This window comes from Globicephala melas, chromosome 3 (assembly GCF_963455315.2).
Source record: "Globicephala melas chromosome 3, mGloMel1.2, whole genome shotgun sequence".
NCBI classification, from domain to species: domain Eukaryota; kingdom Metazoa; phylum Chordata; class Mammalia; order Artiodactyla; family Delphinidae; genus Globicephala; species Globicephala melas.
Genome location: NC_083316.1, coordinates 32,114,889 through 32,132,156, shown reverse-complemented (window position 1 = coordinate 32,132,156; position 17,268 = coordinate 32,114,889). Strand labels below are relative to the sequence as shown.

The 17,268-nt window shown below is 40.1% G+C and overlaps 1 protein-coding gene across 7 annotated transcripts in view; it reads left to right on the top strand.

Annotated features, from left to right (window-relative positions):
• Window positions 1-17,268, top strand: part of FYB1 (FYN binding protein 1) — a 180,327-nt gene that overhangs the window by 63,736 nt on the left and 99,323 nt on the right. For all 7 annotated transcript variants that reach the window (XR_009563366.2, XM_070045133.1, XM_030882060.3 and 4 more), the window contains exon 2: window positions 14,084-15,245. Coding sequence is in view for 6 of the 7 variants with exons in the window: in XM_070045133.1 (XP_069901234.1) it covers window positions 14,084-15,245 (1,162 nt within the window). In the remaining variant the exon portion in view is untranslated. The remainder of the gene's footprint in view (window positions 1-14,083; window positions 15,246-17,268) is intronic.

Here is a 17,268-nt window from a genome sequence, read left to right as displayed (position 1 = left end):
ACATAGTAATCAAATTGGCAAAAATTAAAGACAAAGAAAAACTATTGAAAGCAGCAAGGGAAAAATGACAAATAACATACAAGGGAACTCCCATAAGGTTAACAGCTGATTTCTCAGCAGAAACTCTACAAGCCAGAAGGGAGTGGCATGATGTACTTAAAGTGATGAAAGGGAAGAACGTACAACCAAGATTACTCTACCTGACAAAGATCTCATTCAGATTCGATGGAGAAATCAAAAGCTTTACAGACAAGCAAAACTAATAGAATTCAGCACCACCAAACCAGCTCTACAACAAATGCTAAAGAAATTTCTCTAAGTGGGAAACACAAGAGAAGAAAAGGACCTACAAAAACAAACCCAAAACAATTAAGAAAATGGTCATAGGAACATACATATCGATAATTACCTTAAACGTGAATGGATTAAATGCTCCAACCAAAGAACACAGTCTTGCTGAATGGATACAAAAACAAGACCCATATATATGCTATCTACAAGACACACACTTCAGACCTAGGGACACATACAGACTGAAAGTGAGGGGATGGAAAAAGATATTCCATGCAAATGGAAATCAAAAGAAAGCTGGAGTAGCGCTACTCCTATCAGATAAAATAGAGTTTAAAATAAAGAATGTTGCAAGAGACAAGGAAGGACACTACATAATGATCAAGGGATCAATCCAAGAAGAAGATATAACAATTATAAATATATATGCACCGACATAGGAGCACCTCAATACATAAGGCAATTGCTAACAGCTAAAAGAGGAAATTGACAGTAACACAATAATACTGGGGTCTTTAACACCTCATTTACACCAATGGACAGATGATCCAAAATGAAAATAAATAAGGAAACAGAAGCTTTAAATGACACAATAGACCACATAGATTTAATTGATATTTATAGGACATTCCATCCAAAGACAGCAGAATACACATTCTTTTCAAGTGCGCATGGAATATTCTCCAGGATAGATCTTGGATCACAAATCAAGCCTCATTAAATTTAAGAAAACTGAAATCATATCAAGCATCTTTTCTGACCACAATGCTATGAGATTAGAAATGAATTACAGGGTAAAAAACGTAAAAAACACAAACACGTGTAGGCTAAACACTACGTTACTAAATAACCAAGAGATCACTGAAGAAATCAAAGAGAAAATCAAAAAATACCTAGAGAAAAATGACAGTGAAAACACGACAATCCAAAACGGTTAGAATGCAGCAAAAGCAGTTCTAAGAGGGAAGTTTATAGCTATACAAGGCTACTTCAAGAAACAAGAAAAATCTCAACTAAATAATCTAACCTTACACCTAGGGGAACTAGAGAAAGAAGAACAAACAAATCCCAAAGTTAGCAGAAGGAAAGAAATCGTAAAGATCAGAGCAGAAATAAATGAAATAGAAAAAAGAAAACAATAGCAAAGATCAATAAAACTAAAAGTTGGTTCTTTGAGAACATAAACAAAATTGATAAACCATTAGCCAGACTCATCAAGAAAAAGAGGGAGAGGACTCAAATCATAAAATTAGAAATGAAAAAGGAGAAGTTAGAACAGACACCGCAGAAATACATAGCATCCTAAGAGACTACTACAAGCAGCTCTATGCCAATAAAATGGACAGCTTGGAAGAAATGGACAAATGCTTAGAAAGGTATAACCTTCCAAGACTGAACCAGGAAGAAACAGAAAATATGAACAAACCAATCACAAGTAATGAAATTGAAACTGTGATTAAAAATCTTCCAACGGGGCTTCCCTGGTGACGCAGTGGCTGAGAGTCCGCCTGCCGATGCAGGGGACACGGGTTTGTGCCCCTGTCTGGGAAGATCCCACATGCCGCGGAGCGGCTGGGCCCGTGAGCCATGGCCGCTGAGCCTGCGCGTCCAGAGCCTGTGCTCCGCAACAGGAGAGGCTGCAACAGGAGAGGCCACAAAGTGAGAGGCCGGCGTACCGCAAAAAAAATTAAATCTTCCAACAAACAGAAGTCCAGGACCAGATGACTTCACAGGTGAATTCTATCAAACATTTAGAGAAGAGCTAACACCCATCCTTCTCAAACTCTTCCAAAAAATTGCAGAGGAAGGAACACTCCCAAACTGATTCTATGAGGCCACCATCACCCTGGTACCAAAACCAGACAAAGATACTACAAAAAAAGAAAATTACAAACCAATATCACTGATGAATATAGATGCAAAAATCCTCAACAAAATACAAGCAAACAGAATCCAACAATACATTAAAAGGATCATACACCATGATCAAGTGGGATTTATCCCAGGGATGCAAGAATTCTTCAATATATGCAAATCAATCAATGTGACACACCATATTGCAAATTGAAGAATAAAAACCATATTATCATCTCAATAGATGCAGAAAAAGTTTTTGACAAAATTCAACACCCATTTATGATAAAAACTCTCCACAAAGTGGGCATAGAGGGAACCTACCTCAACATAACAAAGGCCATATATGACAGACCCATAGCAAACATCATTCTCAATGGTGAAAAACTGAAAGCATTTCCTCTAAGATCAGGAACAAGAAAAGGATGTCCACTCTCACCACTATTATTCAACATAGTTTAGGAAGTCCTAGCCGTGGCAATCAGAGAAGAAAAAGAAATAAAAGGAATACACATTCAAAAAGAAGAATTAAAACTGTCACTGTTTGCAGGTGACATGATACTACACATAGAGAATCCTAAAGATGCCACCAGAGAACTACTAGAGCTAATCAATGAATTTGGTAAACTTGTAGGATAAAAAATTAATGCACAGAAATCTCTGGCATTCCTATAAACTAATGATGAAAAATCTGAAAGAGAAATTAAGGAAACACTCCCATTTACCACTGCAACAAAAAGAATAAAATACCTAGGAATAAACCTACCTAGGGAGACAAAAGACCTGTATGCAGAAAACTATAAGACACTGATGAAAGAAATTAGAGATGATACTAACAGATGGAGAGATATACCATGTTCTTAGATTGGAAGAATCAATATTGTGAAAATGACTGTAGTACCCAAAGCTCTACAGATTCAATGTAATCCCTGTCAAATTACCAGTGGCATTTTTTATGGAACTAGAAAAAAAGTCTTAAAATTTGTATGGAAACACAAAAGACCCCTAATAGCCAAAGCATTCTTGAGGGAATAAAACGGAGCTGGAGGAATCAGACTCCCTGACTTCAGACTTTAAAGCTACAGTAATCAAGACAATAGAATTACCATATGATACAGCAATCCCACTACTGGGTTTATACCCAGAGAAAACCGCAATTCAAAAAGACACATGCACCCCAATGTTCATTGCTGCACTATTTACAATAGCCAGGTCATGGAAGCAACCTAAATGCCCTTTGACAGATGAATGGATACAGAAGATGTGGTACATATATACAATGAAATATTACTCAGCCATAAAAAGGAACAAAATTGGGTCATTTGTGGAGACGTGGATGGATCTAGAGACTGTCATACCGAGTGAAGTAAGTCAGAAAGAGAAAAACAAATATCGTATATTAACGCATATATGTCGAACCTAGAAAAATGGTACAGATGAAACGGTTTTCAGGGCAGGAATTGAGACACAGATGTAGAGAACAAATGTATGGACACTAAGGGGGTAAATCCACGGGGAAGGTAGTGGTGGGGGTGTGATGAATTGAGTGATTGGGATTGACATGTATACACTCATGTGTATAAAATTGATGACTTATAAGAACCTGCTATATAAAAAAAAAATAGAAAAAACCTATTTATAAAAAAGAAGGAAAGTCATGATCCTATGATGTATTAGGGAAAACCAGGACTTATCAAAAACTCTGGCTTTAGATCTCCTTTCTACCATGTGCTTGAACTCCATTTACCTTTCTTTAACAATAAGAATTTACCAGGCTTTTGGGAAGATCAAAAGAGATATTATATACAGAATTTTTAAAAAATGTGATTAATAGTTCTAATAATAGAATTAATAATGGGTGTAAAATACCAAACTCCAGAATGTCTTTTGTCAGATATACGAGTGTTCATAGAAAAATATTGAGATCATTTATAGCCTGGAATAAGCAATCTTAGTAAAGCACAGACTTTAATCTAGATAATGGCGAAGTGCCACGTACTAGAACTAGCACATAAGCAAGGAATCACCAGTACCCTCAGGAGGGAATGATGGAATGCATGAATGAGAGGGTATGTGAAAACCCAGAGTAGCTGAAGTCATGTAACACCCTGGAAAATTGAGGGCCCCTGGGAAAAGAGGGTGGCTAGGTGTTAAGATCAGGATATACACCATGGAAAGGTTGAAATTGAGAATATCACAGTTTTAATGAGAAAAGGTGCAACTGACAGTAAAGAGCCCCATGATGACAAAGGTGAGAGAAATTGTTCATTTCATGGCAAAGTCTTGTTACTGTGACTTATAGGAGAGAAAAAGTGAGGTCAGAACTGTGAGGTGATTATATTATGTAATCCTGATTACAAAATACTGAATGCATTTTCTTCCACATTCAAAAGGAGAACAAATAGAATAAAAATGAGTTGGGGAGAGGTGTGGGGGAAGGATTCCACATATTCTGTAGACTGAGGTTTCAAATACCAACCATCTCTGTGTGTGGAATCTTCCATAGCCCTCCATTTCTTTTTTTTTTAAATAAATTTATTTATTTATTTTTGGCTGTGTGGGTCTTCTTTGCTGTGCACAGGCTTTCTCTAGTTGCGGCAAGCAGGGGCTACTCTTTATTGCGGTGAGCGGGCTTCTCATTGTCGTGGCTTCTCTTGTTGCGGAGCACGGGCTCTAGGTGCGCGGGCTTCAGTAGTTGTGGCACGTGGGCTCAGTAGTTGTGGCTTGCGGGCTCTAGAGCACAGACTCAGTAGTTGTGGTGCACAGGCTTAGATGCTCCGTGGCATGTGGGATCTTCCCAGGCAAGGGCTCGAACCCATGTCCCCTGCATCGGCAAGCGGATTCTTAACCACTGAGCCACCAGGGAAGCCCCACCCTCCATTTCTTATATCTAGTTTTTATTTTCCTCAAATCACATTCTGGATCCCTTGCTGATGAGCTGCCGCCCCCTGTCTTTTTTTTATTATTATTATTCAAAGAGAAGTCACAAAAATTATAATCATCCTCATCAGTTCACTCAGTCCCATGTAATTTTTGTTTTTCATCTTGATCTTTTGTTAGTGCCGCCCCCTGTCTTGATGGGCTTGTTGAAATCTTCCTTTTCTAAGCAGTTCTCTCCACACAGATCTTTTCACACGCTGGGAAGGAAGTGTCTAGAAAACCCCAGAGATGGCCTCCTGTCCCCACCCCGGCACTTTCAGTTTCTAGCTTCTCGTCAACTGCAGAAAGGAACTCAAATCCCAGGCGTGGGGTCAAGGTGTGTTTTTGTGTGTTGAGAGGGATCTGGGGGCTGAGAAAAAAAGAGAGCAGGACATTTCTATCTTATTTTTCCTATGCCAAGGAGTATCTTTCTCTGCCATCAAGAATGTTTTATTTCAAATTTCATATGTTTTTAGCAAAGTGAGTTTTCTTTTGCTGGTTTATACTCCTTGTATATGAAAATAGAATAACCATTAGAAATAGTAGATGAAAATAAGATCTCTTTGAGGTGACAGAGTTGGAGGTACAGGAAAAATGAAAGGACTTATATTGTATTATGATGTGCATATTAAATATTATCCTAAGATCCAAATAAGCCCCTAGGAAGAGATCTATGAAACTACTTCAATTATCTACGATTTCATTAGACAAAATGTAAATTCCTCCGAGCTTATCCTCTGATTTGGTATAGTTTATGCAGGCTAAGTGAATAATGTCATAAGCAAATGTAAGATAAATTTGCTATAAATGCTATATAAAATGGAATAACAAAACCACATGGCGTCAGGACTGTTTGTTGTTCTATATTATCTACATCCTGTCGCCATTCCATTAGCATCAAGAAGTCAAAAACTTACAGCAGAACAAATTTCAGAAACACATAGAAAGTCATAGGTAATTTCCTCATCCATTAATGGTTAAGCCATCAGAGACCATGCCAAAGTCAAAACTGTATTTGTGCAGGAGCTATTTGGTCAGATGACCAGGAAGAGGTTTGAAGGTTCTAATTTGTAGAATGATGGTGATTTTCAAGCCTGTCTTTGAAGACAAAGGGTACCCAAAAGCCTAACTGATCAATATGCCTGGAGAGCTCAAGGTGCCACAGCATTTGGGAGGTGGGTCTTTACCGGTTAAGTTTACCAGTAAAGTTTTACCAGCTTTAAGTTGCTGTGTGACCTGGCTACCTCTACTTCAATTCACCCTAGAAGAGAGAACCCAGTAGGAACCAGGAAAGAGTGCAGAGCAGCAGGTGCCAGAGATCCCAGAAGAGGGAATGATGATACACAGTGACAAATGCAGAGGTTTTCTGCTAAGATGCCCAGGCCAGCCTCCTGAGGACAAAAGGCCACATTGACCTGCGTCAAGGAAAGCCATGCACACACAGCTCCTGGAGAGACCCCACTCATGCCAGGTGTTTTCTTCCTACTATATTTCGCCTCACAACACGAGGTTGGGGTGGTCTGCAGTTCCCTTTCCACCTTCATAAGTCACTGACAAAAATGTAAGGGGTTGTCACAGTCGGACACCACTTCTCCCACTGCCAGTTCCTCCTCCCTATGCTTTGCCCAGCCTGCAGCAGCCCGCTCCCACCCCAAGAACTCAATTTGTGGTGAGAAGCACGTTCCCACATCCTGTTGAAGAGGGGCCTGATGCTCCCTTCAGCATCAGAGGCTCAGCCAACTGGAATCCATCACAGCCCATTCGCCATGAAGTAAACATTCCGTTAAGCAAGGAGCTCTCAAGGATAGATTCATGACTGGGTTCAATGCTCCTCAAGAGGCTAAGGAAATCTTTTTTCCTACTTTCATCTGTGTGATCAGTCATGAAGAAATTCAAGTAAATTCAGCCTGTCAGCCATATGTTTAATACCGATTATGGAAAGAAATGTGCAGGCATTATGGGAGTGCTTATTTGGGTATGGGGTGGCAGAGGGGGGTTGTTTTTGAGGAAGAAAATAAAACCAGGTCCCTGCTTTTACATCTCCTTAAGAAAACAGAGTACACACATTAAATACATAAATTATGATTCATTAAGTACCTAAATATTTAGACAGTGTTAACAGGGATGAAAAAAAGTTTACTGCAGTTTCAGTGTCTAGAGTGGAGCTTGCCATCTACTATCTTGTGAAGCATTGTCATAAGTACTGTGTTTTCAACCATTAACTCTATCTTGACAACCAAAAACAATTAAAGTCATTTTATTACATAATTTCTAACAATAGAAGTTTTAAGAAAATTTATTTTCAGACAAAAATAATCCCCCTCCCCCCAAAAAATCCCTTTTCCAAGTTTACTGGGTATAGCAGATCAAGTCACTTTGAAGAGAAAAGACAACTTATCACTCTGTGTGTGTATGTGTGTATGTGTGTGTTGGGAAGTGGGGGAGGGCTTGGCTTGGTCATGAGGAATATATCTGTTGTTTTGTTTTCTTTAATCTAGGCAGTATAAATCCATGATGCTAAATACTACTATTGCTCTATGAAAGTTTGAGCTGCTTGAGTCTATTCCAAATTTTCACCAGCCTGCTTCCTACCTCAAGGATGGTAAATGTATCTGGCTTAACAGAAGAACTATCTTTTCTGTCTTTTTGCTATACCTCTGGTCAATCCTGGGCTGAGTGGATCCTAAATTTGAATAACATGAGCCATCACCTCAGCAGAAGCTGTGTTCTCCCATGCAGCACGCCACCCTCACCTGCCTTCTTTCCTCTTCTACCCGTGCTGGGCAGGACTAGGGCGGGCTTCCTGGAACAGTTTCCCACTACATATGCATCTCCTTGCACCCTGATGCCACAGATGCCACTCTACCTGGGGTTCTGTTCTGGACAGTGGTGGCAGTGGTAGGAACTAATTTTGTTCTGTGAGAAGCACTAGCAATTCAGACCAAATAAATCATGAGTATTGACAAGTTATCTCAACATAGCAATAAAAAAAAAAAGAAAACCTACACATGGTAGAATTGATCAATGATGAAAGAAAGAAAGAACAAGCAGAGTCAGAGAGGTAGAGGGAGAAAGAGACCAGTTTGGATAAACTATTGTTATTTACCAACTCCCTCATGATTAAAAGCATTAGATGCAATCAAGTGAAATCATTTTCTTCTCTTATTCCTTGGGCTCTATTTAGGAAAGAATAACAGCATCCATAAGAGTGATTCATTCTCCTCATGCTTTAATTACAAAAGTGACACTAACATGTATTAAGGAGGTAAAATTAGGCTCAAAGTTATTTTAAATTCATTAGTTACCCACAATTCATGGGTGTTTTATTTCTTTTGTGCTTTACAAATGAAACTTTACAAAGATGAGACTTTCAAAGACAAGGAACTTTGAAAACAATCTAGTGATAGTCTTTTGTATTATTAGTTTCTCTACAGTTACTTGTAGGTTTTAGAGTGTATTACATTATAAAAATTAAAAGCAGAATTTCTGGTAAGATATTTCCAATTATTCAGGAGCAAGAGGATTAGCTCAGGGATTCTCAATCTCAGCACTATTTCGACTGATAATTCTTAGTTTCGGGGTCTGTCCTGGGCATTGTAAGATGTTTAGCAGCAGCCCTGGCCTCTATTCACTAGTTGTCAAGAGCACTTTCTCAGTCCACCATTTCAATCAAAGATATCTCCAGACATTGCCAAAATTGCCCCAATATGAGAACTGCTGCATTAACCTAATGCTCAGGATATATTTAAAACCAAACAAAATCCAGTTACCAATGTTGTTAATTTTCCATATGAAAATATGTAGATGAACTAGCTGCAAAAGAAAACATTTTCTTGATGTGTAGTTTCTTGATGTCTGTCCTAAATGCCATCTCAGCCTTTGTTTAAGTATGTACTTGATTTATTGCCTTTATGTAAGTTGCTGAAAGCAAAAAAGATTTTCTGGAATCTGGAGTTGTTAACTAGAAGTACAGAGGATATAGCTAAAGCATTTTTGCATCTTCCCAGGGACTGTGAAAAGCATGTTAAATTTATGTTAGTGAAGGTATATAATTCTGAGGAAGGGGAAAACATGGGGGCTAAAGGAAATTCATTTCTGTCAAGAGCATCTCTACAATTACACCTGTATGATTATAGAGCAATGCATGGGAGTAGTTTTGGCTAAACATTGTTCAGACATTCTCTGACTTCAAATGGTTTGATTTAGGATTTTTCAACGTTATAATGATGCAATATGCATCTACGAAAAACCGAACTTTGAATTTTGATCTTTTCCCAGGCTAGCAGTATGTGGTACGATACTCTCTCGTGATGCTCACAGCTTCCAGTCAGCTGTGCAATCATGAGGGTAAACAACCCATATACTTGCAGCCATTCCATCCACATACAACCATCCTGCTTTACTTTCAGTCCAGTATTAAATAAATTACCTGAGGTATTCAACACTTTATTATAAAATAGGCTTTGTGTTAGATGATGTTGCCCAACTATAGGCTAATGTAAGTGTTCTGGGTACATTTAAGGTAGGTTGGGCTAAGCTATGATGCTTGGTAGTGAGGTGTATTAAATGCATTTTCTATTTAGGATATTTTCAACTTACAATGGGTTTATCTGGATGTAACTATCATAAGTGGAGAAAGAGCTGCACAAACTCATTAACAGCTGGAATTAATGACAATTTGTTCAAATAAATTTGGAAAATAAATTTCAAGTAAATTTCAAGATAAAATGTTGGTTTTACTTAAATATCTTAAACTCTGAGATCTCCTAGATTGTGAAATGCCTCTTCTTAAGAATAAACAGAAGGCCCATCTTTAAATCATTAAAAGTTAAAGAGGTCCTGCAAATTAATGGAAGGGGTTAGTAAGGGAGAAACTGGATGTAAATTATGTGAGAACTCTCTGTACTATCTTCTGAATTCTTCTGTAAATCTAAAACTGTTGTAAAAAATAAAGAAATTAAGTCTATTTTTTAAGAGATGGTGCAAATAATATGCACTGATATGGGTCCAATTATCAAGGGGGAAAAGGGAGAATTAATATTGAAAATATTTAACAGCTGGAATTGCACAGGCACCAAGCAATCAGAGTGGCTGCTGACCACACATCCAGCTGAGCTGGTGTGTAGCAACTTAGTATCGGTTCAGGAAACAAGCAAGGTGCAAAGCAGGGGTTTCCATTTGTGCAAAAAGCAGGGACAGAAAGGATGTGCGTGTGTGTTTATTTTTATATATTTGTATATGCACAGTTAGAAATATACATAAAAAACTGATAACAGTGGTTGACTGACTCTAGAGAGGAACTGGGTAAATTCACCATGTAATTATTGTTTAAAGCAGGTCAATTTTGAGAGTAAAAGGGAGCATTATTAATAATTATTCCAGAACAACAGGCATGAACTTGTACTGTACTGATAAGTCAGTATTTATGATCCCCATAGAACTGGGGTATGAGGGCTTGGAGGGTCAGGGTTTAGAGCAAGCTTACTTTTCCCTTTTTCATGAAATACATTGCTCTTACCCTCTTTTAAACTTTTTTAGAGTAAAAAGAGCCCTAGAAAATGGAATGAAATGAGAATGAGAGAATGTCAAAAAAATTTTAATCATTTTTGCCTTTCTATCATTATCATAAAGAAAGAAATCTAGCTATTAAGATTAAGGGCGAATCTGGGTGTTGAAAATTTTATCTGATAAACTTATTAAGAGTTGTAACAACTAAAAACCTCTAAAGCTAAGCAGTCAGTATAAGAGATTAAATAGTTGTAGAGTTCAAGCTATTGATTTACGAGACATATTAGTAAGTTCAGATGCTGTTACTGTTTCTTCAATGTGTCCCACATAGGAACCTGTGGCTCTTTCTTTCCCTGTCTTTCAATATACAGTTGAAAGTTTCAGAGCGGGGGAAACCAAACTCAAACATCATAAACTCTATGATGTTATCCAGCAGTATGTTTGTTTCAGTCATATTAATTTAAAATTAAGATGCAACATTAATGATTGTAACTTCAGAATTTGGTCACCTGGAGAAATGATGTTATGTGACTAGTGAATTCGAAAAAAAAAACTCATGATGGCAGACAATCCTTGGATGTATATTACATGCGATTCTTGATCTAAGAACTTTACATGCATTAACTCATTTAATCCTAATTAAAAAACAAAACCCGGTGAGAAATAGGTACTCATTATTCTCATTTTATAGGTAAAGAAAACTGAGTTTCAGAGAGGTTAAGTAATTTGCTTGATCACACAGCTAGTGAGTAGCAAAGTCAAGGCTGGAACCCAAGTCAATGATTTCAGAGACGTTGCTATTAACCATGATACTGCACTGCCTCCTGGTTTTGAGTTGGCATCTGGGACTTAAATTCCAAATCAGCCACTTCCATATTTTCTAAACTAAAACCAGGGTGTGCAGTTTGACAATGTATTAGCGTGTCTCATGGATTTCCCCCCATGAAATCCAAGTTGTGAAGTTGTTGTGACTAAATAAGGTATCACTTAAATCCTTTAGTTTCTGTTTTGTCACCAATGCAGTGAGAGAGGTAGAATAGATAATTTCAAAGTCTTCACTTTCTTTATAAAAATAGAAAACCCTCCCAGGTTCCAGGCATTCTTTAAAATGCCTTACAGATATTGATTTCTTTTAAAGCCCTATGACACGACTCTTTATTCCCTTAACAGAGGTGAGCAAACTGAGGCCCAGGGAGCTTATATACCTCACGTTACAGTAAATAGCTGATCAGACTCAAAACCTGGCTCCCTAGTCGATGCTCTTAACCACTCTACTCTGCAGCCTCTTATCATTCTGGACTAAACTGTAGATCTAGAATATAAATGACAAAATATAGAGTGAGTCTAGAATAAAAGATTCTTCCCTAGAGACAGACTTTCTTCCAGGTGGGGAGAAAATTTTTGTATTGATACTTTTTTATGCATCTTGTGTTAAGGTTTAAAGTCCTTTGCAGCTATGATCTCCCAGGAGGCACAGGGTAGGATCCGTCTTCACCTGTTCCCTCTGCCAGCACCCAAACTCTCCCTGGTTCTGCTGCCTTCCTGCCTATTACCTCTGGGGATTACTTGAGGATTTGAGAAAATCATGGGGATAAAAAAAATGGTCAAAGGAGGCAAGGTAGAAAACAAGATATTTTCAGCAACTTGGATACAGGGTAGTAAATTAAAGAAACAAAACCAAGCTGGAAATTGCTCCTTTCACCTCATTTTTGCCTCCTGCCTAGGTTGCTTACCCCAGTCCTGAAAGACTGTAGTTTGGTGTGGAGAGAAACTCTTGCTGAAGGGACCATTTCTTTTAAAATCACCATTCACAGTATTCATCTCAGTGCCAACCTGAACAATTTCCCAAATATATTAGAATCCCGAGAGTTCTATACAAAGGGGAATGAGACAGTTTCTGGACTTTGGAGCCCGAGACAGACCTGAGTCTGCACCCCTGTCCTCACAGTTCCTGGCTGTGAGCCCTTGAATATGCTACTTAACGTTTCTAATAATAATTTCCTTACATTGAGCCCAGGCTGAGGGCCAGGCAGGCACTTTACAAATTCTATCTCTAACACACATGACAATTCTGGCAGATATGCTCTCTTATCCCCATTGTACAGATTGTGCAACTGAGGCCCTGCTAATCAACTAGGATTCCAACCAAGTTCCCATGCTCTTACGTGATGTCCTCCTGCAGTTTCAACCTCAATCTTCTTTCCTGTGACATGGAGTTAAATAATGCCATCATCCAAAAGAATGAGATGAGGCGACATAGATGACTTGCCTGGTTCAGAATCAAGCACACGTGTTTACGCGCTAAACGGTGGTTCTTAGTATTAGGAAAGGAAGTAATACAGGGGCATGTAGCAGGGCCTGCTGTGCTACGTGAGTTAAGAGGAGGGAGCAATTCCTCCCAACCGGACAGGATCTGGTTTTGTAGTATCTGAGTGGGGCCTTGAGAGAAGAAATACACTTAGCAATGACAGGTGAGGATAGGAAGTAAGAAAACGTTTTCTAGGTGAATTTTAAGGCAAAAAATGGAAACTGTTGTGGCTACCTGTGATTTTTTTTTCTAAGCCTCAGATTTTCAAATATTCCTAAAAGAACTAGAAAAGTTCAACTCCTGGCTTTTGAGAGAAAAAGCAAACCCACCATGAATTCTTACAGGTTACATGGGATTATAGTCGCAGAGAAAGGTGACTGCCTGCCCTCTTTACTAGGTAATACCCTAGTTCTAGACAGGGGGACAGAGACTGGAGAAACCAGCACCTGGAAATGAGATTTTCCAGCCTGTCCCTGCACGTTCCTTGTCACCTTCCCTGTGCTCCAGACTGTGTCCCTTGAAAATGGGCGCGGTCTGCCTGCTAGTCTGGTTCCAGTTGAATCCTTTACGCTAATATGTATCAATAAGTAGAAAAACTCATTTTATTGCTTATGTATAAAACTGAGTGGGTTTTTCTGCCACATCTCCCTGTTAGGAAACAGATGGACCTTCAATATAGGTGGGAACAAGAACAGGCTTGCAAACACAAAATGTCAAATGTGGCTATGCTGCGTGAAGCATGCAGCCCAGATTTACAGAAGAGTTGCTTTCATTTTTTAAATGCAGTTCCTATTTAAGAGACTCAGCTATAAAATATGGAAGAGGTCATTTGTTAGTCACGTTCATATTTTTTCAAGTTCAACAAAACACATAAATACCAAGTTCAGAGTAAATCCAACAAGAGAGTTAGAGAACCAGTGAGAGGAAAGGAGAAAATATAAGCTGTGACTTAACAACAACAACAAAAAGCAAGTCAGTCTAAGACAACCAAAAAAAAAAAAAAGTCTAAGTATCATAGCCCTCCCCCTTCAAGAAATTCTCACAACTTATTTTGCCATAGAGGAAGATAAATGTTACAATATCTCACGAACCAATCAGCGGCGCTGCAGGCCTCAAACCAGGAAACCCTTTAAAGTGTAGTACTTTAAATTGTGCAAGTGAGACTTTGGGCTCTCAGTGAGTTTTTGTTCCCTGTGCTTGCAGGATGGGAAGGCGAATGTGAAGTCCCTCATGGCGAAGTTTAACACAGGGGGCAACCCCATGGAGGAGGTCTCGGTCAACAGCAGGCCCTTCAAGGTCCTGGGCCAAAACTCCCCTTCAGGAGTACAGGTCAAAAAGAACTTATTCAACAACCAAGGAAATGCCAGCCCTCCTGCAGGACCGAGCAATGTGCCCAAGTTTGGGTCCCCAAAGCCCCCTCTGGGGGTGAAACCTTCTTCTGAGGAAAAGCCTGACAAGGAGCCCAAACCTCCATTTCTAAAGGCGACCGGCGTGAGTCCCAGGTTTGGGCCGCAGGCTAACTCGGCCGCCAGAGACCCCGAGGTGAAACCAGGATTTCTGAAACCTGGAGGCCCCAAGCCCATCAACTTGCACAAAGAAGATTCCAAACCTGCGGTTCCCCGGGCTCCTGGGAATAAGCCTTCACTTCACAGTGTAAACCAAGACCATGACTTGAAGCCACCAGGCCCCAAGCCGGGGTCAAATCATCCAGCCCAGGAAAATGAACCGAAGCAAGTCTTCCCAAAGCTGGCTGGGGCTAAAGGCAAGTTTATGTCAGCCTCACAAGATCAGGACCCCACGCCCCTCTTCCCCAGACCTGTCTTTGGCCAGAAGCCATCCCTGAATACAGATGACCCCCAGGAAGACGGAAGCCCCACCAAGACTGCGGCTCCACAGAGAGGCCCCCCGGCCCCCCTGGGAGCCAAGGCCAAATCCGGCCCTTTGAAACCAGCCAGGGACGACCTAGAGAATAAAGAGCGTGGAGGCGAGACGTCAAGTTTTCCTTTTCCTGGAGTCGTTCTGAAACCTGCTGCAAGCAGAGGGGCCCCAGGCCTCTCCAAAAATGCTGAAGAGAAGAGAGAAGATAGGAAGGTGGATGCTGCTAAGAACGTCTTCCTGAGCCAAGTGAATCCGGAAGAGCCGGCCTCTGGGGCCCCTCCTGCCAAGTTCCTGAAGACACCTTCGAAGTGGACAACGGCAGGGCCCTGGGGCCCAAGTCAAGAAAAGGAAAAGGAGGACCAGAATTCAGCCACCCCCAAGCGGAAACCCCTGCCCTCCTTGTTTACCCTGGGCCCCCCTCCACAAAAGCCCAGCAGACCGCCGCACGTTGACTTGACGAAATTCCGGAAAGCCGCTTCTGGACACAGTGAGTTCTCTCATTTGCTATTTTGCACATGTTTTTTTTTCCCAGCAGAGGGTGATCTAGCTTCTGGGGAAAAATTTGTAACAAGGAACCGATGCCGTCACCGGTACTCCTGTGTGTATGATGACTTTTGTTTGGCATTTTTTTCCTCTGGTGTGGGACGTCTGAGAAGGTTGAAATCCTTGGTTTTAGGTCGGCATTCTGTGAGGAAGTGCCTTGGGGGGCTGATTTGGGGGCGTGGGGAGAAATACATCCATTTGATTGCCAAGTGGTTTTGCTTAATGATAACCATTTCTTTTACTTCCTTTGTTGGGTTTCATTTCTGTTGAATGCGACTGAGGTGTGTTCCCTCTACTACCACAAAGGAGTTAGAACGTGAGCAAACCTCTAAGTCAGTGGTGGATGCCCAGGGGACATCTGACTGTCACGGCTGGAGGGTGCTACTGGTGTCTAGCGGGTAGAGGCCAGGGATGCTGCTAAACATTGTACAATGCACAGAGCAGCCCCGCCCAACAAAGAATTATCCAGTTCAAAATGTCAATGGTACAGAGGTTGAGAAACCTTTTTCCAAATGATTTTAAATGTCCACAAATTTATCAAAGGTCTCCTAAGCCCAATATTCAAATAGGAGATGCACAGGACTCTTGTGAAATGGTGCTTACTGTTTTATATTTCAGCTGTTTTCTATTGCTCCGTCAGCATAAAGTTTTCTGAACGTTTCTGATTCATAAAGTAGTACATAACTAAGATAATAAGCCAGACAAAGGGATACATGATTTTCCTCCTGGGTAAATAGTTTCATTTTCTACCAGAGATGTTACCACCATCCAATGGCACAGGCTAAAAGTTGATCCTGAATGACTTGGTAAAGATTTGTAACCCTCATAGTGATGAAAGAAGCTCACTTATGCTTGAAATGATTAATATTTTAGGCAAATAATGTACAACCGTTGTTTATTGTGAGAAAGGAAAAAGGATACTTACGAGGGACCACACCACAACTCTATATATTTTTTACTTACGAAAGTGGATCTAATTAATGCAGTTCTGGGTATAAAGGTAGTTCATTTTTATTTTGGCTCTGTAGAAGCATCTCACAGTGTCATCTTCCTGAGACCAATATTCTCGGTGTCAGCCAACATGTTAGGAATCAAATCCCCCATTAATCAGTCTCGTAGAAAGCAAGTTTGGAATGACCCCGTGATCACCTTTCTTCTAGAAAGAGTTAGCCTGTTACACTTGTTGTGTCCTCGTGTGTCACCTTCTCATTTTAATACTGGGCCATAACTCAGAAATGTTGTTTTTTCTGAAACCTTCTAAAAAAGCCCTTTCTTAATTCCCTGTCGTAGTTCTGCACCTCCGGTAAAAAATTAACTATCGTAACCTCCATTTTACGGCTCTGAGTTCATGCCAAGGAAACTGTCCTGATGTGAAGCGGAAATCCTTGGGAGTTTTCTTCCACGTCTTCCATCTTTATTTACACTCCACTACCTGGTTTGAGTGGTAGTACCCAGATGGCTGCTGTTGTGCTATTGAAATGCCCGTGAAGTCCTCTTTTGGCTCTGCAGTCCTGGCAAGGTCGGCCTTGATCTGATTTCCAGTGCCGTATAGCTCCAAGGGACCCAGGCAAAACTGCTTAGGAAGCCAAGTTGATCCTTGTCCTCTTTTTCCTCCTTCTTGCAACCCTGTCCCCATCCTGACATGCCTCCCCCCTGCTCATGTGCCCCATGATACAGTTTAGATTCGAAATCCTCTCATCAATGTACCCTACCTCCACCCTCTGATCCCTCGATATATATTATGCTTCAAAGTGGACCGTGTTCCTTCTTCATCCACCTCTTCCACAAATCAAAACTCAATCTTCTTAATTTGAACTGATGTCAGGTTGGTGTCAGGATAAAGTAATCTGATTCATAACTTTAAATTCTGAGTAACACCCCTTTACAGCATTCACATTTTTTTTAAGCATTTAAATTTTTAACTTATTTTTTAAATAGAAATTTACATCTGGCTCAAAAATGATATA